Source organism: Rhea pennata, chromosome 5, assembly GCF_028389875.1.
Source record: "Rhea pennata isolate bPtePen1 chromosome 5, bPtePen1.pri, whole genome shotgun sequence".
Taxonomy (NCBI): domain Eukaryota; kingdom Metazoa; phylum Chordata; class Aves; order Rheiformes; family Rheidae; genus Rhea; species Rhea pennata.
This window is the reverse complement of record NC_084667.1, coordinates 51,847,879-51,875,097: the sequence shown is the minus strand read 5'-3', so window position 1 is coordinate 51,875,097 and position 27,219 is coordinate 51,847,879. Positions and strand designations below refer to the sequence as shown.

At 38.5% G+C, this 27,219-nt stretch overlaps 2 protein-coding genes across 7 annotated transcripts in view; one reads left to right on the top strand and one right to left on the bottom strand.

Moving 5' to 3' along the window:
• The window catches only part of NRDE2 (NRDE-2, necessary for RNA interference, domain containing), a 31,634-nt gene extending 16,276 nt beyond the window's left edge, over positions 1-15,358 (top strand). For 2 of the 5 annotated variants that reach the window (XM_062577471.1, XM_062577470.1), the window contains exons 7-14: positions 959-1,092; positions 3,610-3,733; positions 6,464-6,636; positions 7,280-7,666; positions 7,840-8,768; positions 11,114-11,252; positions 13,392-13,463; positions 14,650-15,358. In XM_062577471.1, coding sequence (XP_062433455.1) covers positions 959-1,092; positions 3,610-3,733; positions 6,464-6,636; positions 7,280-7,666; positions 7,840-8,768; positions 11,114-11,252; positions 13,392-13,463; positions 14,650-14,775 — 2,084 coding nt within the window. In that variant the 3' untranslated portion in view covers positions 14,776-15,358. The other 3 variants (XR_009958593.1, XR_009958594.1, XM_062577472.1) reach the window with 3 other exon arrangements.
• Positions 15,359-17,227: 1,869 nt separating this feature from the next.
• Positions 17,228-26,633, bottom strand: PSMC1 (proteasome 26S subunit, ATPase 1). 2 transcript variants are annotated; one of them, XM_062576467.1, is made up of 11 exons: positions 26,586-26,633; positions 25,638-25,691; positions 24,708-24,804; positions 23,267-23,391; positions 22,477-22,662; positions 22,140-22,268; positions 21,923-22,019; positions 21,585-21,774; positions 19,826-19,977; positions 18,307-18,461; positions 17,228-17,548 (listed from the first exon to the last, which is right to left on the bottom strand). In XM_062576467.1, the coding sequence occupies exons 1-11, from the start codon at positions 26,586-26,588 to the stop codon at positions 17,414-17,416; spliced, it is 1,323 nt and encodes a 440-aa protein (XP_062432451.1). In that variant the 5' UTR covers positions 26,589-26,633; the 3' UTR covers positions 17,228-17,413. The 2 variants fall into 2 exon arrangements, with proteins under 2 accessions (XP_062432451.1, XP_062432452.1); XM_062576468.1 differs by lacking the exon at positions 26,586-26,633 and adding an exon at positions 25,983-26,002.
• Positions 26,634-27,219: the final 586 nt, after the last annotated feature.

Here is a 27,219-nt window from a genome sequence, read left to right as displayed (position 1 = left end):
AAAGAAACAATAGCTTCCAAATAAATATTTTCAAAACTATTAAAATTAAATGAATTATTTTTATCTTAACTTTAAAGAAATTGTTTTTACAAATCAGTTATGATTTAAAGTACTTTGCTTCTAAAACAAATAATTTTTTCGTTAAGACTTGAATGTAATTTGAAGTGATGGAATATCTCTGAAGTTTTCTTCAACTGCCTAATAGAGGTTCTTATAGTATTTTTATTTCTGCACCTTTTTTGTTTGAAATGAAATTGGAAATATATGAATTTACATATGAATATATAAACAAATAAACTGAGGCTGTGTTTCTCTTTGTAAATTGGGCCTTGTGACTAAGTGTATAGTAGGGATATAGCAGTGATTACAGAAGTACTTTGTTGAAGAACAGGGATAGGGCTCTCCTCTACTCTCAAACGTTAATACTTTGGCCAAAAGAGCAGACTTCTCTTAACTGAAGTTTTGCATAAAGGAAAAGGGAATGACAATTGGAAGGAGAATGCTTTATTACCAAATATATTGCCAATATAACCATCTCATGCAAAAGTAAAGCAAAAAGTATTTGTTGTACTGACTTACTGTTTGAATTGTAATAAGGCCCAGCATCTCCAAAGATGCTGTGACTCCCTATGACAGAGGCTGGATATAATGAAGTTGAGAGTCCTACATATAACTTGTATTCATCAACAAGTGCAATACATGTGTGCCATGAATTGGGCACATATATAAAAAGTGGAAGATCTGAAAGTTGATTAAACTGCAACAATTCTGACATGCATTTGTGACAATTACTCCATGTTTAGTCCTGGGTTTTGGTAACGTTCCAGAATGGCTAAGCTCCGCAGCAGTTCTTGCCAGAGCATGTATGTTGTTTGTATATTTATGAACTGTAACAAAACACTTTGCAACAAAATTTCTGGTGAAATATTGAAATTTTAATATCTCCTTTATTTTACAGCGATATTTCTTCAGCAGTGCCATTTTCTGAGACAGGCTGGCCATTCTGAGAAAGCAGTGTCTTTGTTTCAGGCTCTGATTGACTTCACCTTCTTTAAACCTGACAGTGTAAAAGATCTGTCAACAAGGGGACAGGTAGCAATTTCCATTTAAATGGGTTTATGTCCTTGTGCATTACAAAGAGTGTTATTTTAAAAAAAAAAAAAAAAAAAAAAAAAAAAAAAACCTGTTGATGAACTTTTAAGGACAAGAGATAAGATTTTTGAGTTGTAACTTAATTTGTGGTTCTTTGAGGTAGTCCCAGCATTTTTCCATTGCAGAGAAATGCTTCTGTAGTGCCAAAAGGCTATTTCTACTCTATGTAATGGAATAATAACCAGTCATCTCATGTCTTGTTTCTTACTAATTAAAGATGGAAAAAATTCTACTGGCTGATTAAAGTCTGTCTCCTACAGTATAGTTTGAACTACTGTCTACTGTGGTATACTAGTATTATCTATATAGTTAGCACTTTCCCTGCATTTTTTTCCATAAAATTGCTGATTTTGTTTTGTTACTGCTGTTGATAGAGAACTGTAATCAATTTCTGCTTCAGACAGTAGTTGCAACCAGTTTTTAGGTTCTCCATTGTCTGTTTTCAATAATTCTTTGATAGCTACATTAGGAACACCATCACCCTTTAAAAATGTCTTTTATTTGTCCCGTGAAATTTCATTCAGCTTATTCTGTTGAAGTATTTAATGACTTTTTTCTTGATTTGCTCAGAAGTTGGAGATGCACCCCAATAATAGTCATTTAGCATTCAGAAAGCAGACAGTTGCCAGTGTAGCATCATCCATAACCCACTGAATTCTTGGATGCTGTTTCTTGATGAGAGGTAGGGAGGGGAATCGGTTAGGCACTTGAATTACTATATAATACAGAAACTGGGCCGAATTTCCTTTCATTCTCTCACCTTCTTTACAAGTAGCCACTTCTGAGACTCAGCAATTCCTTGCTCTTTAGATTAATGCTGCTGCTCACCAGTTGAGTAGTCCTATAGTTTGAATAGTAGTATGTCTTTTTAAAGAGCCAAAGATTCAGAGTTCAATCATAATTATGATACAGGATGGTAGTTTTGGTAATTACATAAATGCACCTTGAGTTATGGCATGCAATTATTTGAAAGAGTGTAACATCTGTATGTTTAAAAACTCTTAATAAGGCAGGATGGCAAAGAACTTTGATTAAAAGGGTATTGTTTAGATAGGAAGGTCCAGTTCTTGAAAATAGGAAATTGCCAATTTTACAGTTGATTGTACAGCTTAATTCTGCCCTTTTACAGAGACTTTATGACTCAGTCTTGAATTACCTGATTCCTTACTGTTTTCACAGTTCACCTTTACACATGGTGTAAAGAATAAATCCATAATGAGCAGATATAGGTTTTCTAGTTGCTGTAAACTTCGCATTTTCTGATGCCTTGATGCTTGATTTTTCTTAATGTAAATTTTGTTGTTAATATTTACGTCTCAGTCATATCTCAATGCTAAAGCCAAGGTCTGTGAGCCAGCAGGAGAGAGAGGTTGTCATTAGATATAAGTATACACAAAGTGGGGGAGGAATTGATTAATCCAAGGATGACAGTTTGCATACAGCTAGTGACATAGTCAGGACTAGAACCCTGAACTTCTGAGTCTCTGGAAAGGGCTGTCAAGCTATTGATGAAATCCCTTACTGATCTGTTCCACTTCTCAGTCCACTCAAAAGTTATGCCCAGCTGTAGCATCTTGATTGACTTTAGGTGTATGATCATCTAAATCATCATTCCATTAGCCAAATTCTTCATAGTTCCATGGAGATCGGGGATGAAGCAAAGGAAAGATTGGGAAGAGGGGAGATCTGAGTTCTGAAAGCTACATCGTGGGGGCTTTGGATGCTTATCTTTGAAAGATCTGCCATGGCATTTGGCACAAAAGTCTTTTGCTTTCTTTAAAGCATCATACCTTTTAAAAATAATCTTTATTTTCGTAAGAAGAGCTGGTGATGATTCTGTTGTGCCACAGCCACAGTTGTTGTTGTTGCAGATTCTTAAGCAGCATCTGACAAGGTCTTTAGATGCAGAAGCTGCACGCAGTTGCAGATTACAATGCACTTAATGGAACAGGAAAATCCCTAAGTGACAAACATGTCTTTTCCTCAGACAAAGCTTGAGAAGAGAGGGACTTTGTGTCATTTTGAGTTTTTTTTCTTTTTTTCTTTTTTTAGCTCAACACTGACATGTTAAACTGCTTACATAGCAGCATAAACCTAATGGGTGTTTTCATTAAGTATTTCTTCTGTGTGTTTTAAAAGTCCATTACAGTGCTTCAATTCGCTTTTCTTTACCTCAAAATTTGCACAGTACATTCAAACTCTTCATCTTGAGTAGGTGTTCTCATGTGCACCTGCTTTGGGTTCTAATGCCCATAACTACTTACACTCTTTGATATAACCTGATACGGGACTGAAATACGTGACCCAGAATTGTTTGAAATTTGTTAAATGGCCATAGGGTCCCTTACCCAATGTACGGGAAAAATGAAGCACAGTTAGTGTTTGTACAAAATGATTCCTCTCTGTATGTGGCAGTTTTGTTTATTTGTTTATTTCCCCCCCCCCCCCAAACAATAGGTGGAATTCTTTGAACCATTTTGGGATAGTGGAGAACCTCGAATTGGAGAGAAAGGAGCAAGAGGCTGGAGCGCATGGATTCATCAACAAGAAAAGGGTGGCTGGATAGCTGTAACCAAACCTGGTATGTCCATATCAATATGTATAATTATTTTTCATGTGTCCTTCTAAACAGTTTATTTACAACGATAGAAGCTGTTTTCTCTCATGCTTTTGCATTACAAGTTTTCAAAAATATTTACAAAGATTAAGATAAATTATATCATAATTGGGAGGAAAAGCATCTGTTTTCTGTATTCCGTGTGCCATATTGTTCATGGAATATTGTTGTCCTTTCCAGTGATTAAATTTGAGAGAAGGGATGGCGTAATCCCCACTTTGTTCTGGAAAGACTAGAGATACGAGCACTGCATTGAGACCTGTGCCTGTCTGTGGCGAAAGAAAGCTACTATCCCTTAGATCCTTTTTATCATATTGATGGAACAGTTGGGATTACAGTCTTAGTTTCATAGTTTCACAGAATCAGTAAGGTTGGAAGGGGCCTCTGGAGATCATCTATTCCAATCCCCCTGCTCAAGCAGGGTCACCTAGAGCACGTTAGGGTTGCATCTAGGTGGGCTTTGAATATCTCCAGAGAAGGAGACTCCACAACCTTAGATCCTTTTTATCATATTGATGGAACAGTTGGGATTACAGTCTTAGTTTCATAGTTTCACAGAATCAGTAAGGTTGGAAGGGGCCTCTGGAGATCATCTATTCCAATCCCCCTGCTCAAGCAGGGTCACCTAGAGCACGTTAGGGTTGCATCTAGGTGGGCTTTGAATATCTCCAGAGAAGGAGACTCCACAACCTCTTTGGGCAGCCTGTTCCAGTGCTCTGTCACTCTCACAGTGAACAAATTCCTCTTCATATTCAGGCAGAACTTTCTGTGGTTTAGTTTGTGCCCGTTGCCTCTAGTTCTTCCGCACGGGAATACTGAAAAGAGTTTATCCTCATCTCCTTGACACCCTCCTTTTAAATACTTACAGACATGGATAAGATCCCCCCTTCAGTCTTCTCTTCTCCAATGCTAAAGAGGCCCAGCTCTCACAGCCTTTTCTCATAGGGCAGATGCTCCAGCCCTCTGATCATCTTTGTAGGCCTATGCTGGACTCTCTCCAATAGGTCCGTGTCTCTCTTGTACTGGGGAGCCCAGAACTGGATGTGGTTTGTCTCTGTTTCTAAGAATAAATATCTAAAGAGTTCAGTTTCTTACAGCAAACAGCACAGTAGAAATAGGAAGAAAAGCTTTCCTTTCTCTGTGTGACACAGAGAACAAAGTAGTTGCTTCTCCACCTGGCTGGACTGCTGCTGGCATAGGGGAATGTGCAGAAATGAAGGCTCTTGCCTCAGCAAGGAAAATGGAAAATGCCTCCTGGCTGCTTAGTCCCACCCTGCCGTATGGTCTGCAGGTGTCTGACCTTCCCTTGACCTCAAAGACTATTCCTCAAACAGATATGTCTTGAAGGGGTGCAAGGGGCTGGAACACATCTGACCAAAGATAAGCCAGTGTTGCTTTTGCTGCTCCTGCTGCAGTAGCAACTCCAAAGGAGTTAAGTTCTGCTCTGCTTCTAGTAAAGCAAGGAAATGAGAAATGCTTCTCTGCTTCCCTTTCCCTGGGCCAAGATGGAATTTTCTTGCCCCTAAACTGGAGCTGAACAGCAGTTCCAGTGTTGATGGGTATGGACTCTTGGGCAGATCCAGCATATATGATATCAATACTTTTCCCATTGGTATGCAGTGGTATGGTTCCTGAAAGTTTGAAAGATTTGACAGTCTTAGAGATCTGATTAGAGATTACAGCTGATTATTAGTTAGAAATTGTAGAAATGTTCCTATTTTTCTTAGCGGAGCCGGCTGAAGGAGAGGGTATAGATCACAGAAGACATACAGAAATAAAAAATGTTGCCACCATCTGTTTGTTTTATGTGAAATTTGGGGAGCGTGAGTGTTTCATCTCTGTTTATTGCAAGTGTGAAGAAAAAGAATTTGGAAGTGGTGCAGAAATGGCTTAGTTAGAAGAATAATTTTTTTTTTCAAAAAATAGTGTAGGTAACCATAGATCTTGAGGACTTTTTCTGAATAGCAAGAAAAAAGAATGTGAAAAATCTCTACCAGCCATCCATTAGCATACACATTTTTTCAGTAAGTGCTCCTCATGTTTCAGCACAGAATTAATACATTACTGTCTCGGGAAAAATACGCTAATTGCATCTAACAGTTTAAAATGATTATCATAAAAGTGGAATGTAGTTAACACTTTTGTTTGTGTGTGTTTAACTACATTGGTTGGTTCTATTGCACATTAATTAAAATGTTGCTGAAAATATTAGGTAGTGTAAAGCAACATTATCAATCTTAGTTTGTGATATTTAATATCATAGTATAACTTTTTACTTACAATACTTTTCTCCAAAATGCTTTATGCATGTTACTATTCATGAAGCACATATAAGATAGGTTCTTTATTTAATGCCTGAGCAAGCTAAGTTGCACGAAAAGATGACAAACTCTTGGCTGTTGCTTGCAAACTGCAGTTGATAAAGTGGCCTGCAGCTGGTCAGTGCCTTATTTTCTAGTTTGTGAGGAGGTTTGAGTGCTGACACTGATCCAGTGGTTCAAAAAGCTTGGAAACCTCCTGCTCTTACAGAGTTGATGTCAAAACCCAAAACTCTAATATGAAAATTTTTAGCTCTGTCTCATGTCTATTACAATGACATTGTATAAATGTTACTTAGACCAAAGTCTGGTCTTTGGATTTGATGGATTAGTTTTTCTTTAATAATTGTGGTAGGGGCTCTTAATTTGTTTACAGATGATGATGATGAAGATCTAGATGAGGATCAAGAAATAAAGAATAAAACTCTACCAAAATGGCAAATTTGGCTGGATATTGAATATTCTCGTGAAGCAAGACAGTGGTTACCTTGGAGGCCAGACAAAACCAAAAAGCAGACTGAAGAAGACTGTGAAGATCCAGAAAGACAGGTCATTGTTATATAACAAAAGAGTGGGAGACAGTAAGAAAAATTATCCTTATGTATGACTTCATCAACAGTGGATGTTTTAGAAGAATTAATCTTTTCTTCTGTTTGGAATTCCCGTTTCACTTGTGAAATGCTGAGACTGCTGAAATCCATGGGAAGCTCATGATGAACTTTGGAAAGGGCTGTAGCAAATAGTCTGTCCTTGCTGTTATGTGATTTTCCCCTCATCTGTATGTGGAAATGTAGAAATCTGTGTTTAAAATGATACCTGCTTTAAATAAGCACAGGTTTTGTTGCCATTTTTTTCTTCTTGGGAAATAGGTCAAATCAGACATTGATTTTCAAATAAAAATGAGTTAAATAGCATAAACAATGGTATATTTTTAGACCTTATTGTGTAAGTTTCCTTTGGAGGTCCTCGATAATCCAGAAGAAAGAAATAATCTTGTTAGCAAACTTAGAATCTGACTGGAAGAATGCATTGATTGTTCAAATTGCCTGTTGTTAATTTGAATGAAATTCCCTTACCATTTAATAGTAACTGTAAATTTTTATTGACTTGAAACTTCTTCAGTTGATTACATAAATTAAAGCCTTGATTTTTATCCAATTGCATAAATTAATGGAGTTTATTTTGGGTTTAGGTATTATTTGATGATCTTGGACCATCTTTAATCCAGCTTTCTAATCCAGATCTTCAGCGTCAACTACTATACTCGTTTTTGCAATTCCTGGGAGTACCATGTACAAGTAGACTCTTTCCTTCAAGCCTCTATATTGCCATGGATAAAGACAATATTTTTGACAGTGTGCTTTCTGATGAAAAGCCATTGACTTCTATTGATTTGCAACTCTCTGGATTCAACAGCATTGGTCATATGGATACAATGCTGGGAGGGAGACATCATGTAGGCCACTATAAGGAAGGAGAGGAGTTCATACAGAATGTTTTTCATGTTCTATTCCCACTGTTTTCTGGAAAGGAACAATCCAGTTTGTCCATTTGTTGGTTACAGTATGAAATATCTAAGGTAATGAAGAATCTGTATTTAATCCTTTTTGTGATATGTGGCTTTCTTATGTATTTATGTTTTTATTTAACTAAAATAGATACTGAGAAAGTTAAGCCTTGTAGGACCCTCTCTGTCTCTCTCTCTTTCCTCTTACACTTCTCAAAATTTGTTCCATTTATTCGCCTCTTCAGGTAGTTCAATGTCTCCAAACAAAAAACAAGAAGAAGTTGAAAGTACAAGGGAAGAAAAGTAAAAAATTGGCCAAGAATCTCCTTAAAGCACCTGACAACAGAAATCACCTTTCCCTCTGGAAACTGTATGCCTACCTAGAATGGCTTCTTGGTAACATTGACGATGCTAGAAAAGTATTTGATACAGCTCTTAGCACGGCAGCGACAGGAGGAATGAAGAATCCCCAGCTCTGCAGTTTGGGTCTGCTCTATGCTCAGCTGGAAGTGGAACTGCTGGAAAGTCTAGAAGGAGCTGTCATGTCACGTGCTGTTCATATATTGACCAAACTGGCTGAAAGTGGACCATACGTGCCTTACAGTGGACAAATACTGTCTGTTAATATCTTGAAAGCTAGGAAGACATATGACCACATATTGCAAGATTATTTAAGTAAAACCCCAGTTTCTAATCAGGATCAGGTCAGTGACTCTAATCAGCTGGTTAACTTGGTTGGTTGTTATGCAATTTTCCAGTATTTAACTGTTGGGATTGATGCTGCAGTATTAATATATACAGAAGCTTTGGAAAAGCTTGAAGTTCCTGACTCAAAGAAATGTGAAAATACTGGAGAGAATCTTGGCATTCAAAATTTCCCTACAGCTCTTGAAGCTATCACACTGCTGCATACAAACTTGCTCAGGTTCCACATGAAAATTAGTGTTTATCCTTTGAATCCTCTGCGAGAGGCACTAACAGAGGCTCTGAAACGGTATCCTAGCAACCAGTCTCTTTGGAGGTCATATATCCAGATCCAAAGGAAGTCTCACAATGCTAGCAAAGCACGAAGATTTTTTGATGGTGTCACAAGGTCTACTGACTCTTTAGAGCCATGGCTGTTTGCAATCCAAGCAGAGCAGATGAGAAAAAAACTCATTGAGAATGTTCAAAGGTAATACCTTAGAGCTCCTTTTAGAGATTATGCTTTGGGGGGTTTTCGTTTGTTTGGTTTTTTTGGTCTATCTAATCACTTAGCAGAGGAAGGGAAATGATAACATTATTCTCATTCTGCAGATGAAACTGCAGCTAGGGAAATTTATTTTATTTTATTATTTTTCAAGACTGGACAGTGACTCAGTGGAGAGTCCTGAATGGAATTAAAGATCTAGATTGTAGTCTCGTGTCCTTTCTCCTAGTTCAGATTGCGTGTTGATTTGGTTATTTGACACCGATACTAAAATATAATTTCTTTAATTTTTTAGAAAACAAGTCTGCTTAGATGACCAAAGTGGACATTATTAGCTTAGAAATTGCTAAATCTTAGTACCACAGAAATAAGGAGTATAACATAGAGCTACATTCCAGTTTCTTGCTGAGCTTGCTGCCCTGCTTTACTCCTGGATCACAGAATACAGTTGTGGCAGATTTATCTGTTTCCATAGTGATTACTTGAGAGTTTAATCTTTATATGGAGTTGTTGCTATGTAGAAGAGGCTGGAAATTTCCTGAAATCACAGTGTAGTCTGCGCTCAGCAGATCTTTTGCTCCTGGGCAAGGAGGAAAATGTGAGTAGGAAATGTGAGTAGCAAAGGTATGTGTTCATTCTTAAAGTGTAGTCTCTCTAACTCTTGCCTAGCCATTGCTTGGAGCTACCTGTCTCCTGATATGACCTACATATCTCTACCTAACCATGGCAGCTTTGTTCTTTGTGTCTGCATATAGCAACAGAGATTTCTAGAAAAATGTTACGAAGCTTTATTAGCTGTAAGCTTACAATATTAGCACTTTATGAAACTATCAGTGTATACTTTAAAATGATGGTGTGCTGCTCCGATTACCGCAGTCTGGCAGTAGGCGTGCACAACACGATAGATTGTGACATTCCTGACTTGTCAGTGTAATGTGGTCCTAGATTGTAATAAGAATGCTGCAGCCACCAAATGTTAAGGAGGATTGACACGGAGCAGTTTGTTTTGCTGTTAGTTATACACTGACACTGTGTTAAGTTTTCATTATTGTTTCTAGAATTTTATGTAAAATTCTGATGGGATGATTTTCTCTGCAGCATTTGGTTCTTTTCCGGTTGTCTTCTGCTAGCATAGCTTTTCCTGTAGATTATATTTGTACTGGCATGGGTCGAATATTGCAAGAGCTGAGAACTACACTGCTGCAAAAGAAAGATAAATTGCTTGTCAGTCATGCATAAAGATAATGTTTTATAATGTGACAAGCTAAGAAAATGTCTGTAATATGTGTGACTTTTTACTGTTTTCTATTTTTACTTGTTTCAGTGCATGGAATTAGTTTTAAGACATAAACATAAAAGGTAAAACAGTAGTATATAAAAAACAATGTGAGGTACAGTGCTTTAAATGCCTGATTTCATGCAGACTAGATTACATCATTTTTCCTCATGGTCTAAGGTTGGGATGAGAGAAAACACAACCTCAAAGGCCCTTGGGGGGAAAAAAAAAAGGCAAGTTAGGACAAAGTGTCAAGTGTGATTGGAACAAGCTGTCAGGCTAGGAGAATGCATGCAGACAGAGGTGATACTGCCATGAGCACTGCAGGCTGTTTCTTCTGACTCAAGCATCAAAATTAAGCTAGTCTGCTTCAGTTGTAGACAGAAAGCAATGCTTTGGTAAAAAATATGCACTTAAGATCCTCCTTTTGTATTGTGCATGGAACCTGTGCGATTTATATTACTGGATGAAAAAGAAAATGGCTCTCTATTGTAATCACAGTTGAGATCTAGAGCTGAAATTTAGGCCTTTATCCAGGACCTACATAGTGTGGAATACTTTGCCATGCAAAGGTGCCAAGGATAAATTTGAACAGGCTTGCTTGGGCACCAGAAGGAGGCTTGCTGAACTAGACAAGAATTTTGTCTGGGTGGCTGTGCCGAGCTTTTCATGATACACCACCTTGGATGAAGACCGAGATAAGTGTTTTCAGATTATATGATAATGGGTTATTATAATCAAAGAGAAATAATCTTCTCCAGTTGGACAGCATTGATTTTTCAACATACTGAAAGTAATTTTCACAAAAATATCAAATTTGTCTTCTTTTAACTGATTTTTACTATTTAGAGGACTTGACTAAGTTTGTGGGTGCAACAAATCCATTTTATAACATTCTGAGTTTGTAGTATGGGGCTGAGTGCACATAGCACTGTGTGAATAGTGACTGTACTCAATCTTCACCCACTTTCATCTGGATGTGGTACTTTAGCTCATGTTTAAGAGTTTTTGTTGTTGTTGTTTTTGTTTTGTTTTCTCTCTGTCTGTGTTTCAGGGCAGATGTTGGTGAAGTACATTATACCATTCCCGAAACTGGATTAACAAATCGGATTATAGCTTTATTTGAACATGCAGTTCAGAGTGAGAATGGTACCCATTGTCCACTGCTGTGGAGAATGTACTTGAACTTTCTGGTAAGAGGAGAGCATCAATTTATCACATAGTATTTGGATTTTCTCACGACCACAAATACAGTACTGTATAACAAATTTAGCTCAGTTGGTTAAGTGTGTGATGCTAATAATGTCAAGGTCGTGGGTTTGATCTCCGTATGGGCCACTCATTTGAGGGTTGGACTAGATAATCTGCAGAGGTCCCTTCCAACCTTACCAATTCTATGGTTCTGTGAAGTGAATACTAAATGCTGTGTGCCTATATGGTTTGGAAGGTGATATATTTGCAAGTCATAATGCTCCTTATGGTTTGGAATATTAGAGAAAATATAATTCACATGGATTAGGAGTGACAGTTCTTGACACTATAGTTTTAGCATAGATACATGGAAGTTATTGTGGCTGGAGTTTGATAAAGGTAAAAATTACCTAGTAAGAGTTTCTCAAGACATCTTGAGGATGGATGGATTCTGCCCAGTATCGTTCACAATATAGAGACAAATAGGGGAGCAAAATTTAAGAAAGAGAAAGCAAATTGTAGGGATGTAGGGTTTTTTTTGTTTAAGCAAAATGAACACAGATGGCTTGTATTTGTGTTAGTCTCAGACATACTATAAGGTCTGTAAGGAAATTTCAAGAACTTTGATTTTTTTCAGTCAAATTCAGATCTGGAAGTGATATAAAAATCCAGATCTGAATTAGAAAAATAAAATGCATGAAGATCCTCCTTTTTATTTATTTATTTTTTAATTTCTTTTTAATTTACCTATGGTAGAATAAGGAATATGGTATAAAGGACTATTTAATGTGAACTCTTTAAATATTTTCTTCTCTGTTATTTTATCCATACTATAAAATCTTTCCCAGCTCAGGCTTTTTGATTGGTTAACTTCAATGCAAGAAAGGTAGTCCACCTCCTTGAATGTTAGGGAAAATGTAGTGTCTGGCAGGAAAACAAAAACTGTAGGAAATTAGGGGGTTGGATTTTTTGGGGCGTTTTTTTTCCCCCCCCTTGTTTTTGGGGGAGTGCTGGACAGGAGGCAGAATATGAACTTTTTTGTGAACAAACACCAAGCAGAGTTTTGGGTGGCTGGTAAAGACGTGTTTCTTACAGAGAGGAAAAAACTGAATCACTAAGAGGTGATGTTTAGTAGACAATGCCCTAGTAGACAACTTGCCCTAAAGTTTCACTACCTTTTTGAACCTTAAAAAGTTGTACAGCTGCATTTAAGAGTTATACTAAATGGCTCACTGCAGAATAACATCAGAAAGCAATAATTTTGGTTTCTTCCATAGTTTGCCATGGAAATATGTAAACAAAGTCAACTTCACATAGGCAGTTTTGTCATCTTGATTCTTTTCACACTTCTCTAAGTTACAACGTGGAAGATGAGAGCACAGAAGAAATGCTTAGAATATAAGGGGATCCAGCCTTAACTAGCTTCTGAGTAAGACATGACATACACACATGGTCCCTTCAATGCACAAAAATTCATATTCATAATATCATCACCTTCATTGTTAGATTTTGTTTGTATATACAAGCATTCTAGAGAGAAATAATGGCCTGTAAATATTTATTTTACCTGTATAAATATATGTAATAGCAGCTTACTAAAATTGTATGTGCAAATGGAGGATGCTTTATTGAAAAATGCAGTTGAAGAAGAAAAAGGTGATAGCAACTTGATGACCAAGAATACCTGGCTATTTATGTCTTTCAGGAAAAAAAAAAAAAAGAAAAAAAAAGAGGAGGATTTCATCACACTGTCAGAAGATCTTGTGCAAAAGATGTTCTTGTGTAGTATTCTAAATTCAGGGTTAAAATTTGCAGTCTTGCCCACTGCAATAATATTGTCAAATATAAGCAAATGGACTGATTTTAAATGAAATACACTCCTGAGATGCTTTCTGCTAGTCTTTATTCCACTCTATGTCCTACAAGACTGCAACCCTGAAAACCCATAAATACACCTCTTCTATTACATAGATAACCACCAGTGTAAGCAATCAAATTGCATAACTATCACAGTATATAGTAATAAAGACTCTTCAGCAGAGGAGCATTGAACTTTTTCGGTGCTAATTTCTCTGTCTTGGAGATAATTGTTTATTTCAGCTGTTGCTGTTTGTTGAAATATGAACATTTCTTTCACACAGGCTTCACTAGGAAAAACAGAAAAAAGTAAAGGATTATTTTACAGAGCCCTTCAAAACTGTCCTTGGGCAAAGGTAAGCAGAAAAGATATAAACCTACAGTCAATAGTCAATTTTCTGTAGTTCTCTAATATATATATTAGAGAACTACAGAAAATATACATATATATATGTATATATATAGAGAGAGAGGGAGAGGGAGAGAGAGTAGTTACCACCATAATCAGTTGCATGCAAATGAAAGGAGAATTTTTCAAAGAAAAAATAAGATTGTTTGCAAACAAGAGGTATATCCAAAAGGGAGACAAGCATAGTAATCAATACATTTCAGAACAGAAAGGTGTTATACTGTATCAAACAAGGTAGTAAATTCGTGCCTGTGTGATCTGGCAGTGACCGAGTCCTGCAGAACGTATATTATTATTACAAGCATGTTGGTAGCAAAAATAAGTAGGCAAATTAGAATGTATTTAGGTAATAGTTAAAAGAAATTATTCAGGAGCCCTTCATAGTGAAGGGCTACAAAGGTGATCAGAGGACTGGAGCATCTCCCCTATGAGACGTGAGACTGCGAGAGCTGGGACTGTTCAGCCTGCAGAAGAGAAGACTGAGAGGGGATCTTATCAATATAGACAAATACCTTAAAGGGGGGGTGTCAAGAGGATGGGGCCGGACTCTTTTCAGTAGTGCCCAGTGACGGGGCAAGAGGCAACAGGCACAAACTGAACCACAGGAAGTTCCGCCTGAACGTGAGGGGGAATTTCTTCACTGTGAGAGGGACAGAGCACTGGAACAGGTTGCCCAGAGAGGTTGTGGACTCTCCTCCTCTGGAGATATTGAAAGCCCGCCAGAATGTGATGCTGTCTAACATGCTCTAGGTGACCCTGCTTGAGCAGGGGGTTGGGCTAGATGATCTCCAGAGGGCCCTTCCAACCTCAACCATTCTGTAATTCTATGAGGAGCACCTGCAGTTGTGCAAGAGATGTCTGTGTAAGCTGCAAATGCTCTAGCACCTCTTGACCTACATTTGATTGTTTTGAATGAAGAAATTGAGTGAGAGTTGGAAAAGACTTACTTGGACATCTGTATCGCTGTCACTGTAGAAATACTAATGATTGTATTATTTTTAAGAAATGTATGACACTTTCTTGCATTCATGCTGCAGAGTTGTCTGCATGTGTACATACTCCTTTTTGCTAAGTATCTGGCTATGGTAGAAAGATAGAGAAAAATGTTTTAATTTTTAACATTATCCTTCTAGGTACTCTATATGGATGCAATAGAGTACTTCCCTGATCAGCTGCAAGAGGCACTTGATCTAATGACTGAAAAAGAATTAAGAGTGCGAGTACCTATGGAAGAGCTGGATCTACTTTTAGAAGTTTAAAAGAAGAGACTAGAAGAATGGAAAAAGTACAGAAGCTAGTGACAAAACTGGCAGTTAAAACTATCTCTGTTGGGACTTGGGTACTATGTACTTAAACAAACTTACTATATATATACATTGCTATCAAAATGGAGTTCTACTAACTGCAAGTATACTGCAATCAAGCACTGCATTTTGCCCACAAAAATGCGTCGGTTTTCCCTGAAGTATTGCGGGCTTCCACAGAAGGATCCCTCTGATAAATATTCTCCTGTTGAACATTGACCACATTTGTTATTCTGTTGTTTGAAATTACATTCCCTAGAGTTCAGTGGAGATTCAGTACGCACCAACTATGGTTTGGTGAGCAGCACAGGAAATAAACATCTGCCAAATGGATGCTCCACTGTCCTCCAGCTGGCAGACTTCAGTAATTTCCTTCTGCTTGGTATGCGTGTGTGTATATATAACTACCAAGCCAAGTAGCAGTTACATCTGTTCTTAAACTGTTAGTAAAAGCCAAATCTTTGCTTGAGCAGCACCTATTTTGGACTTGTATTTGTATGTTTTGACAAATGACCATTTTAATATGAATATTTATGGAAAATATACCAGAATATTTTAAAATTTGGCTGGAATTTTTTATTAAAACTGAAGTTGTATCTATAGTATCTCTCTAAGCAGCATATTTTTAAACAAGAGGTAGTAATTGATTATTCCCATTTGCCCAAATACAGGTAATCTTCATGAGAGAAGTAGAGAGCAGTTATGTATGTATTCGTCATCAAAAAAACCAGAATAGTCAACAGTTGACTGTTTGGTAGTAGCTCTTATCCAAGAATCAGAAAATTTCTTACAGGCAAGCCTCTAGAGAAATAGTAAGAAATGTGGCAGCAATTTAACAATATATTGTTAACAATATATTGATGTTATATATTTATTTTGTAAGGCAGAAGATGCTGAAATATGTTAAAGACTGGGTTTAAGACTGGAGCTTTGCCTTTGAAAGAGGGCTGCAGTTGCTGAATGCCTTCAACACTTTCAGAGGTTTTTCAGGAGAAAACTAACAACAGGTACTAAAAAAGTGGTTGTTGTGGTAAAGCTCTTGGACCTGTTGAGCAGTAATGAGGTCAACTGTCATGATTTAACAGTGCTAGCCTAAAACATTCAATGACATCTGTGAGCTTTCCAAAGACCACTCTTTCTGATTCAGGGTTCTGGTCATCCAGATTAAATACAATGGCTCCACTCATATGCGGTTTGTTTCTTTGACGGTGATAAGCCACATCATAGTTTTAACATGAAAAAGATTTCTTGGCCTTGCTGCTACCATTGTTGTTAGAATGCTGGCAGTTAGCAAAGGGATTGCTGTATCAGTAACTCTCAAATTTCTGTCACTCTCCAGCATTTACTGGTGCAGAAAGTTTCCAGATCAGACATGTATACTGATTTACTGCTATCTATATATGGAATTTATAGTGTTCCACAGCAGTTGGACCCACTGTTTCTTTATTTGGTGGGCAGTATCAGTTCATAGAGGCTTGGAATTAAGTTAAATTCTTCTTTTCAACAGTAACTAAGAAATGGTCTATTTTATGACTGAGGTATAATCTTTGCTCAGATGATTGCTATTCACTGGAATTTGTTTTAAGCAGCTACAGTGACCCTACAACAAAATATAAAGTCTGAATAGCAGCAGACTTCTTTAGAGAGAAAGACTTAACTGTAAAAGTATACTGAAGAACTGAAAACTGTGTGACCTGTAATTTAAATTTCTTTTGGCATGTATTCAACAGATCTAGCTAAGCATGTATCTCTTTACGAAATGGGATGGTCAATACCTGAACAGTAGATACATCTTGCCTTGCATACTACAGTGCTATTTTTTAAAAAAAAGACATACAAGAATACAGAAAATACACTTAAATATATTTTTCCATCCACTCCACTCTATCTGGAACTATTTGGGAAAAGACAAATCTGTACATGTTTTAGTGGTAAAAGCAGTTTATCTGAACATGTTTAGATCTTTAAACTAACGCTATCAATACAAAAAGTCCATCCTGGTTTAAGTGTTAATACTTATAATGGTAAAGGCATCTGTCTGTGTAACATTTGGATATATTTTATGCTATTTATCTATTTAAGTGCCCCAGCGCCTTAAATCACATATAAAGTTGACTTTTGTACTAGTTAGTCCCCAACAATTAAAGTTATAGAAGAGTAACTGCTTTTCTAAGAAGGGCAGTTGCACAACTACTGTGTAAGATATCACAGACGTTGTTAGGCCTAACAGGTGGGGAACCAGCTTAGGTGCTCCTCACTGCATGCTACGTACACTGCACTCTGAGGAATGGGTTTGGATCACCAAGAAAAACACGGTCAGTCCTGTCACTAGATACTTCTCTTGTAAGTCTGACTGCAGCAACAGAAAAAAAATTGTGCAAATAACTGGTCTTTGCCAACAACACAATTCAATTCAAACATATTTTATTGGGAAATGAAGTGTTTACACTGACTGAAAACCACAATCCCCCAGGATTTAACCTCTTCAATAATGAGGATTAGCTAGACTGCTTGGTTTTATGCAAGAGGCTGTCCTCGTAACCAGAGAAAACACTGCTGATTGATTGATAGGCCCCAGGCAGATGGAGCTGACTTAAAGATATAGTCCCTCTGGGGTTCCCTCCTGCTTCTTATAGAGAACATTCTCTTTAGATTTCTTGAAGTCTTCATTCGTTACTTTCATTCGTCGTTCCCTCAAAGCCATCAGTCCAGCTTCTGTACAAATCGCCTGCGGAAGACAAAGAAGCAGCTCTGTGCAGCCCCTCCAAAACATACTCCAGACACAGTTGCCTTTTCATACTGCTTGAACTAATTCTCTGGTAAGGGAAGTGGAGAGTGTTGGTAAAATTAAGATTCTCAAGTTTAATGTTCAGTAGCACTGAAGCACAAGCTGGATTCTTATGTCCTTTTGTAGTGACTGTAATGCTTCCATGACAAAAGAAAAGCAGCTTTAAAATAACACTCCACTAAGCAGCAGATTGCAGTGGGTTGCTAAACTTTTGTAAGGAGGTGACAGAGGAAAGTGATGTTACATTTGGTTAAGCTCACTCATGTGATAGTTGTAGCAAAATCTGTCTCATTTAGAAATTTTACATTATGTATATCTGAAACTTCCTCATAAATAATTTCATCTTACTTCTGCTCATAACATTATCTTTAAAATGCTTCATATCCTGCAGTTTCCTGAACAGTGATTTAACACTCTCTTGCACAAATATTCCACGTTTAAAATTTCATATTCAAGTAGCACAGGTAAATACTCCTGTCAACAGAAGCTATATGATAATTAGCATTTTTATAAAAAGTTTCCCATTTGTAAAGCCAAGTAGACGTGGCATTTACATAAAAGATATTTTAAAGCCATCCAACTGTCCCTCAGTGATGTAACAACAGGAAATGAGTGAAGTTTAAAATAAGGTGTTTGGGGGATAGCAAAAAGGGAACTTACTTTGTGTTTTGAAGTGTAAATAATGGTGATATACAGACCTTAATATCTGCTCCAGAGAGATCATCTTTTGCCATAATCAGCTCATCCAAAGTCACATCATCTGCCAAAGTCATCCTGCTTGTGTGAATCTGAAAGATGCGCTTCTTGGTCTTTTCATCAGGTAGAGGGAACTCTATTTTCCTATCAATACGTCCTATGCAAGAGAAAAGTTCGCACACAGTTTTTTTGCATGTAGTGATTGGAAACAACAGAAAGTACATTTCAAGTTTGGATTGGCTGTAACTGTTTCTACATACCACGATCAATCATATTTTAGAGTGGGAAGTGGGATCAAAGACAATTCTATTTGTAATTAACATGGAGTTATTACAGCTGAAACACAGATATGCTGCTGCTCTGTAAAGAAAAGGAGCCTCATCTAGGAGGCATGAAAAGCCACAACTTTGAGTCACATTTAAATATAAAACTAATTTGTTATACCACAGAAAAGTATGCAAGTACTTACATTCCTGTAAAAACATTCATTCTGCTACGAGATTAGGTTTAGCTCTGAAGCATGGAGTTTAATATTTATGCCACAAAGAAGAGTTATTGTGGCAGCATGAAGAGTCCTTCCTCCCTGAAAATAACCCTCTTTTAAACAGGTTCTGTGTAGTACTGTTAAATTTAACTGAAGAACTGTTTCATGTAAAAGGCTCCATTGGAAGTTCCTGCCAGAGGTTTCCTTTTTTTATGTAGGGACATCAGTTGTTCCAGCCATTAAGGTTCCAAATTAATGATCTGTCTTTTCAGAATTAATGATCTGTCTGTTTCCACCTCCAGATCATTCATGATTCTCTCTAGTTCCACACTAACTTTTCCAAAAGAGATGAATAGGACTATATAAAATACTCTAGACTAACATACACAATGGTAAACCAGCCTAGTGAGCAGCTAAAATTGGCCTAGTTGCTCAAGTAATAGCTATAATTTAACTATGTGGTAGGTGCATGAAGCTTCCTTCCTATTTCAGATTATCCTAGCCTGTTTTTTAATATTGATACAGTATTTACTGCTTTGTACTCTAACAGCAGCCATTTTGACTTGGAGGGGCAAACCTAAACAGATGAAAAGGAACAAGAGATTCTGTAACAGAACTCAGTTACTTCACACCATGGAGGCTTTTATGAACTCCTTGGGTCCATAGTGACTGTTCAGAGGAAGATGACTTGCTCCAGAAGCAAGTTTGTTCTTTGACAAATTTATCTTAGACTATCTTTGCTCTGTTAACTTTACAAGTAAGACAGAGAGGTATCTTTACAACCTCTTTGATACTTCAGATTTACTTGAGGACACTAACAGGAAGCTTAGCCGATTTGTTTGATGTGTTACCTTTTAACTTCCGATTTAGCAAACACAATTCTGCAGGCTGTCTGTCCTGCTGCATCTTTTAGTGGCCATTTTAAAATACTGCCTATGCCCATTCAAGCTCCTGGCTAAGTATTTTATATAAATATACATATACACACATATGTAGAATAAAAGGAATTTGGTAAGTGTATCCAGTGGAAATCTTACCTGGCCTGATTAAAGCTGGATCCAGTGTTTCTATTCTGTTTGTGGCCATAATAACTTTAACATCCCCACGAGAGTCAAATCCATCCAGCTGGTTCAACAGCTCCAGCATTGTACGCTGGATCTCCCTCTCACCACCTGAATTTGAGTCATACCTTGGAGAAAAAGCAATATGATCAGAAAATAAGGTATGTGAATTCAAGAATATACTTCACAAATACTGCCACAAATATATAAGCAAAATGATCTATTTTCTTTCTAAAGCACCTATGTTATACTGCATTTTTTTTAAAGTGTACCTATAGAAGACAAAAAGTAGGTTTTCATAATCTGATTATGACAATAGGTAAGTAAAAAGACAATGAATTATTATTTTTACTATGGAAAGTAACAGCAATTACATGAAGGAAATTTGTCCCTTTTCCCTGTTCCATGGGGAAATGTTTTCCCTGTTCTATGATTTCCCTGTTCTATGCATTCTATAATCATTCCCAGTCTTGCACAATCAACTGATTTATTCCTAACAACAACAACAAAAATCTAATTCTTAAGAAGAACTTGGAAATGCATCCACTTGAAAAAATAAAATGACTGCATTCCAATAAATGTGTCCTTTAGCCTTACTAACATGAATCCCAGTTTTACGCTGCACACTAACCAGAGATAACAGTGGCTGTATTTCTTTGTGGTTTAGTTCTTTCTTTTGGCAAATATCAGACTATACAATCTGCATCCAAAAAGCTCATACACTTTTTAAAGTTTGAATCAACACAACATTTATGAAGAATTCACCTGCATTATGCACTTTACCATCAGTTCAATCCCTCCTCCTATATACTGAAATTTATGGAGCAGAAGCTGCCTTTACACTAGAGCTTTAGTATTATTGGCTGTGCAGTAATACGCATGAATACCTTTTTATTTTGTGATAAAGATATTTTTTCTTTTTCTAAAAGTTTAAAAGCACTTTCAATGTCATTACCTTTGGTATTAAAAATGCTTGGTGTTTCCAAACTGAATGCTAACAATGTCAGTGTCTAGTAACAACTCAATGGGCCTACACTTAAGACAATCATTTAATCCATCATAGAAAAAAAGTTGATTAAAAAAAAAAACTTCATCATTCAATTTGCATAAATAAATTTTTAAGAGTATTAATAGACTACTTTAAGGATTACTTGAATTGTACAGTTCCAACCAGCCTAATGATTTTCCAGAGCAATACACCTTTGATATAGGCTGAACTATAGTGTAGTGTGACATAAGCAACATTTACCAGCTTCCACATCCGTGACATTATACTTTCCAACTTAAAACAACTGCTAAAAACTTAGTTATGAGTAGTTAGCCACACACTAAGAGACACAATACATATTATATGTCTACTTACACTGTAAATATATTGCTTTAATGTTCAATCACTAAAGCAATCAAATTGCTTTATATTTGGATTTGTACTGAAGGTATATAAACTTACACACTGTCTCTGTTTAACACATTCTACCATATATCCATTACAAGTTGCTAAGAGAACAGAGGTTAAGACTCTGGACATATCTTTGCTAGTAAGAAAAGGCTGTGATATATTTTAGTTTCAAAGAAATGATTTGAAGTTTTACTTGTTAAAAAAACAAAAACCAGCTTACATCAAGAATAATGTTGTCAGAATGGCAGTAAAGGAGTTGAATATCAATTTGGTTAGAAAAGAAGTGTTTCTAGTAGAGCAATAACTCTATGTGCAACAGAAGCTAGAATGCTGTACCTCTTTGTACCGATGGCATCAATTTCATCAATGAAGACAATCGACGGAGCGTGCTCTTCAGCTACACGGAAGAGTTCACGCACGAGCTTTGGACCATCACCCAAATATTTCTGTATAAGTTCTGAACCAACAACTCTCAGGAAGGTTGCTGAAGTTTGGTTTGCCACTGCTTTGGCTAGTAAAGTCTTTCCTATTTTCAGTTGCAAAGAAATAATGTAGTTAGCTTGCAGGCCAAAATGTCTGTTTCAAAAACAAGATTAATGACAGACTTGGCAATGGAAGCGTAACTTATTTTAACAGTGCTAGCTCAGAATGTATGTTACTGTAATATAAGATACCTGTGCCAGGTGGGCCATAGAGAATGACTCCTTTGGGTGGCTTTATACCCATCTCTTCATAATATTCAGGATGGGTGAGAGGAAGCTCCACAGATTCCTGGATCATAAGAAAACAAATGAAACGGTATTTTTAAAAACACTGAGCACTCTCCACAGAAGTTTTTGGCCCAAGAGCTACATGGATAGCTTAACAGTGTTAATTAGTACATCTGAATACCTTGATTTCTTGGATCTGGTTGTCAAGGCCACCGATGTCAGCATATGTCTCCTGAGGAGCTTTCTCAACTTTCATCACAGTAACTAAAGGGTCTGTGTCATCCATAAGAACTCCTATCACAGCATGAACCTAATTCAAGCATTAGGAGTTGTCAGAGAAAGCAAGCAGCATTTCTAATACAACCTATAACTAATGCTCATTTGTACAGGTTCATTAAATACGCAGTATTAATTCTCAGAGCCTACATGCCTGAGATTCTCAGAACAAAGGCCAGTTAAAAAACAGTTACAAGAACCTGTACTTCATGTTCTCATCTCATTTTACAAAGACAACTCACCTTATGATTTAACAAAACAGAGCAGCCTGGCTCTAGTAGATCCTTGTCCACAAAAGACAGAATACTGACATAGTGTTCTGATCCTACTGACGTGGACACAATAGCGTGATTATCATCAATGATCTCCTCCAAGGTACCCACAGACATTGGTGTTCCTCTCAAATCATCCACCTTTGATCTCTCTTCCTGTTGTCAAAAAAAACCAAGAAACCACTCAAAAACTCAGGCTACCAGTTTTGGCAGAGTTTATATATTATCTTAAGCTTAAATACAACAGACTTAAAAATTCCCTACACATTTAGGAGATTCACTTTATTGTCCAATTAATTTCAAAAGCACTTAAAAAAATGTCTTATTCCTATACAACATTGGCTCAGCAGTTCACACAAAGTACAGAAACAGTTTTTGCTACGGTTGTTTTAAGTTTCTGGGGGTAGCAAAAGCATAGGCTGTTAACAAAATCTTCTATTATTTTAGGCTTAGGGACACTACTATAGGGCTGTGCTAGAGATCTGGGAGCTCCACTTTGACAGAACACTGAAAAACAAAAAACACCACAGTTGCCTTATCTGTAGTAACATATGCTTGAACTAAATACACTAATCCGTAAGAAAAAAAAAAATCTTGTCTTCTGTACAGTAACTGAGACTTAATGACTAGTCATAATAAGCTTAATCTGTTCAGACTAGCTTACACATTCATGGTACTATTTGCATTACTTTTTTTATCAAGTGGCATACATTCCAGCACCTATTTTAATATTAGAAGTAACAATTTACTCAAAACTCACCTCTTGTTTTTCTTCCAAAGGTTTCATTTGTTCTTGATTTCTGATAAATTCTTCTTCCATTAACAAGTAATCTTTAATTCTCTCTAATTTTAATAATTTGAGTCTGCATTGCGTGTGAGGAGTCACTGTAATCAAAGCAGAATCACAGTATTCCAGACAGACTTTGATATGGTCTAGTGAGTCATTAATTCCTTACCAAAAAAAATGCTTTAATTTTTCTGAATGAGTATAATTTCTAGACAAGCTGCAAAGGAAGAGAAGCTTTAGTAGGGGATTTCAAAGCACTAGGTATTTAAACTTCAGTTTTATATTTATTCCAAGTCAGTTATAAAAATATATTATCTAATTAAACATAGCAGATTTTAGATACATTTGGAGGAAAACAATCACATTGTTGGTGTTATCTGGGGGGAAAAAGAAGCTTTGGTTTGTGTTAACCAATAGCTAGGAGAGCTGCCAATTGCTAGAGTTTTCAATGAACAGGTCAGTGCCATGACAAGGGAAAATGTCACAATGTTGCAGAGACTGCTGTCAATCATTACATTCTTAGCTAACTCTGGAATCCGTAACCACTCCTGTAACAACATATCCTTATATTATTTCCCTTTCATGAGTCTATAGTATAGCAAGAGGTTCTCAGGAGGAATCTGGAAGCAGTCTGCCAAGACAATGAGACAGAAAAGGCAGGGGAGAACCACAACCTAAGCCTGAGAAATCTACTGATCAGAATCAGAAATATTTTTTTTAAAGAAATTACTCCCAGTTAACAAAGCATATGCAATTGTACAGTAAATGTAAAAGCAAAGCCCATGAAAAATGTAAATTCTATAGCTAAAGCTAAAAATCAGTAGGAATACCACATTTGAGGCAGATTTATGACTCCCAGTGCCTTGCTGAATTCCCTGAAATTAGGGTAAGGCTGGAGCAAAACAAAAGCTTACCATTCCTTGGCAAGTTTATTCAAATACATAGGGAATACAGTAAGGGAATAAACTCAAAATATGCAACTCCATTTCCAGAGGAAAGTCTACTAATTCTAATTTATCAGGTTAAATATTTATTGTTTCCTGATAGCTCATATGGATACCAGAAACTTTTGTTTATACATGTCAGTGAAATGACTTGTCATTATTTTACTTATCCCACTATAATTCTCCATCAAAAACATTCTTTAAAAATAAGGTTTCTCCTACTTTTATTCTCATTTCAGCTTTTCCCTCTCTTATATGGGAATCCATATGTATGAAATGCATCTTGTACAACAATAATCTTATTTTCTACGCTAACAAAATGTGTATGTTTTAAAATTATATTCGGCTTCGTGGTTGAAACATTTGAGGCTTAGGCCCTATATACAGGCACGTCTAGGGAAGAGGACTGTTCTGCTGTTCTTGAAGGCCAGACAGTCCACAGAACTGCTGGGGACAAGGCAAGTGCTCACCCAGTGGTAGTTTGCTGGCAGCATCTGGTCCCTTTGTTTTCTTCTTCTTTTTCCCCACTCTGGTTGGAACTGGAGGTTCATATTTCTTCTTCTTGTCCTTTAAAATAATATAAAGAAAATGCCATAAAAAAATCAGGACATCAACCAAAAAATGCACATAGGTATCAGGCACTAAGACGAAGAGAGAGCTCAGCTTAAGCTGAATGGCTACATATATAAAACCAAGTTTTGTTTCCATCTTCTTTATGATATACACTGAAACGGCCCAAAAGAATATTCTTAAGAAGGTTCTTCAAAAATTTTCTCCTGCTTGTTCTACATCCCCTTTTTAAAGTAAAGATTTCTGCCAACGAACAAAGAACATAGAAGGCTGAAACCTGAATTAAATTACAAACAAAAAAAACCATGCACGGAAGTCAGACCTGAGGATGAGGAAAACATTAAAATGCACCAAAAGTGCTAGTGTTGAGATTCAATCTGCATGTAACATGCATTCAGTTTCCCACCTCATATACTGTTGGCAGTACACAGTATTATACTTCTGTCTCCAAAGGAAAACAAAAGGGCTTCTAAGGATCCACAATACGAAGAAACACTTCTTGCAGATGCAAATATAGTGTCATTTTTGTATTAAAAAGTTACTCAAAGACACATTGAAGTTATCTAATCTTTTCTAATCCAGATAGATTTATATTTTTATTTTGTTAAATAAATCAGTACTGTCAAGTACTTTTTCTTTACTTTTTTTAAGCAGCAACCTATTTTCTTCAACGTGCATCTGACAGAAACGTGACATTTCAACAAAACAATTAGCAAAATTTTATTTTCGTGCAGCTCAGAGTACACAAAAAAAACGTAAAAGAAACCTACGTAGCAAGCCTCTGAAAGACGCCTGTAATAAGAAAAGGCATTGGTTTTCTTGTTAATTACCTTATCATCCTTCTTGCCCCCACCAGGACCATGTCCACCACTCTGACTTTGACCCTAAGTAAAAGATGACAACAAAGTCAATATAAAAACACTACTATGAATCCTGAAACCTAACACCTGACACACATAAAAGGAAATTGTAACTAAAAGAAAATCATACTAACATATTTCAAATAGTAGTCCAAAATCAGTGAATAGACAGAAGAAGTGGGGACTTCTGAGGTATGGAAGGGCAGTTTTATTGGCATGTTTTGGACTGATATGCATTGTACTGTGTTGTTACATTATAGTTTTAGCTCATTCCTCCCTAGCATAAAAGGGCGAGCACCACTAAACAAAACTCACCACGAAACGTTGTTTGTCACTCTCCTGTAAACCAGTTACCCTGTTCCACCTCCCACCAACAGCAGCAAGTAGCGTTCCAGTCTGCGGGAACGTAAACCTGCTCCGATCCCCGCGCGAGGCCGAACTGCCCTCTGCAGCGGCGGTGCCCAGACGTGCTACGTGGCTGGGCGCAGCCTCGCAGCAGGGACCCTGCGGCCTCTCAGCGCAAACAGCCCGCTCGCTCTTGCGCGGCAGCGGCCAGCACCCAGGAGAGCCGCGGCAGACAACGCTGCCCGCCCCGAGGGCGGCGGGGCTGCTCCCCGGGGCCGGGCCGGCCAGCGCCGGGAGCGCCGCCCCCTCGCCGAGCGGCCGTTAAACGGTCGGCGCGCGCCGGCAGCCCTGCGGCCGCCGGGGGAGCGTCCCCGGCCGCCGAGGCCCAGCGCGGGCGAGCGGGCGGTGACTCCGCAAAACGCCGGGCGGTGGCGGCAAGATGCCTGAGGAAGTGGCAGCCCCGCCGCCGGCAGTCCCGAAGCGCAGCCCCCGGCCCCCGCGCAGCGCAGCGCAGCGCAGCGCAGCGCAGCGCAACCCCGCGCCGCAAGCCCAGAGCCGCTGCCGCCCGCTCACCATCTCCCTGCGCCCCGCACCGGAAATGCTGCTGCGGCGGTGCCGGAAACGGGCACGGCGGCGGCAGTGGCGTCACTACGGCGTGCGGCAAGGGCCAGACGTGCCGGGGCGCGGACGGGGCGGGAGGCGCGCGGCCCGCGGGCCGGGCGCGCGAGGCGGCGGGAGGCGCGGGCGCGAGCGCCGCAGCGCGGCCGTTGGCGGCCGTTGGCGGCCGGCCGGCCGTTGCCCGGCGCGCGCGGCGGGGGCCGCCCCGCGGGTCCGTGCCCTCCGGCGCGGCGCGTTGGTGCGCCGGGGCGGCCGTCGGGGGAGGCGGGGCTGCGCACCGCGAGGCCGCTCGTTTGGCCGCTTGCGGTGTCGCGTAGCCAGCGGGCAGCAGAGGGCCCCGCGGCCCCACCGTTCCCCGGCGGCTGAGGGGCCGCGCCGCGGGCGGCGCCTCCTGCCGCAGCGGCGGCCGGGGGCACCTTGGCCGGAGGGGTCGATGTTCGCTTTAAACGCGGTTCAGCAGACTCCCTTCCTTTTGCTCTGCATAGCAGATAGTTGTTTCCTCCGTAACGTTAGGAGTGAAAGCCATCAGGTTTGCTGTTACTACTGACAACAAATGTATCTTGGTTCAAAACAGCTGTATTACTCCTCC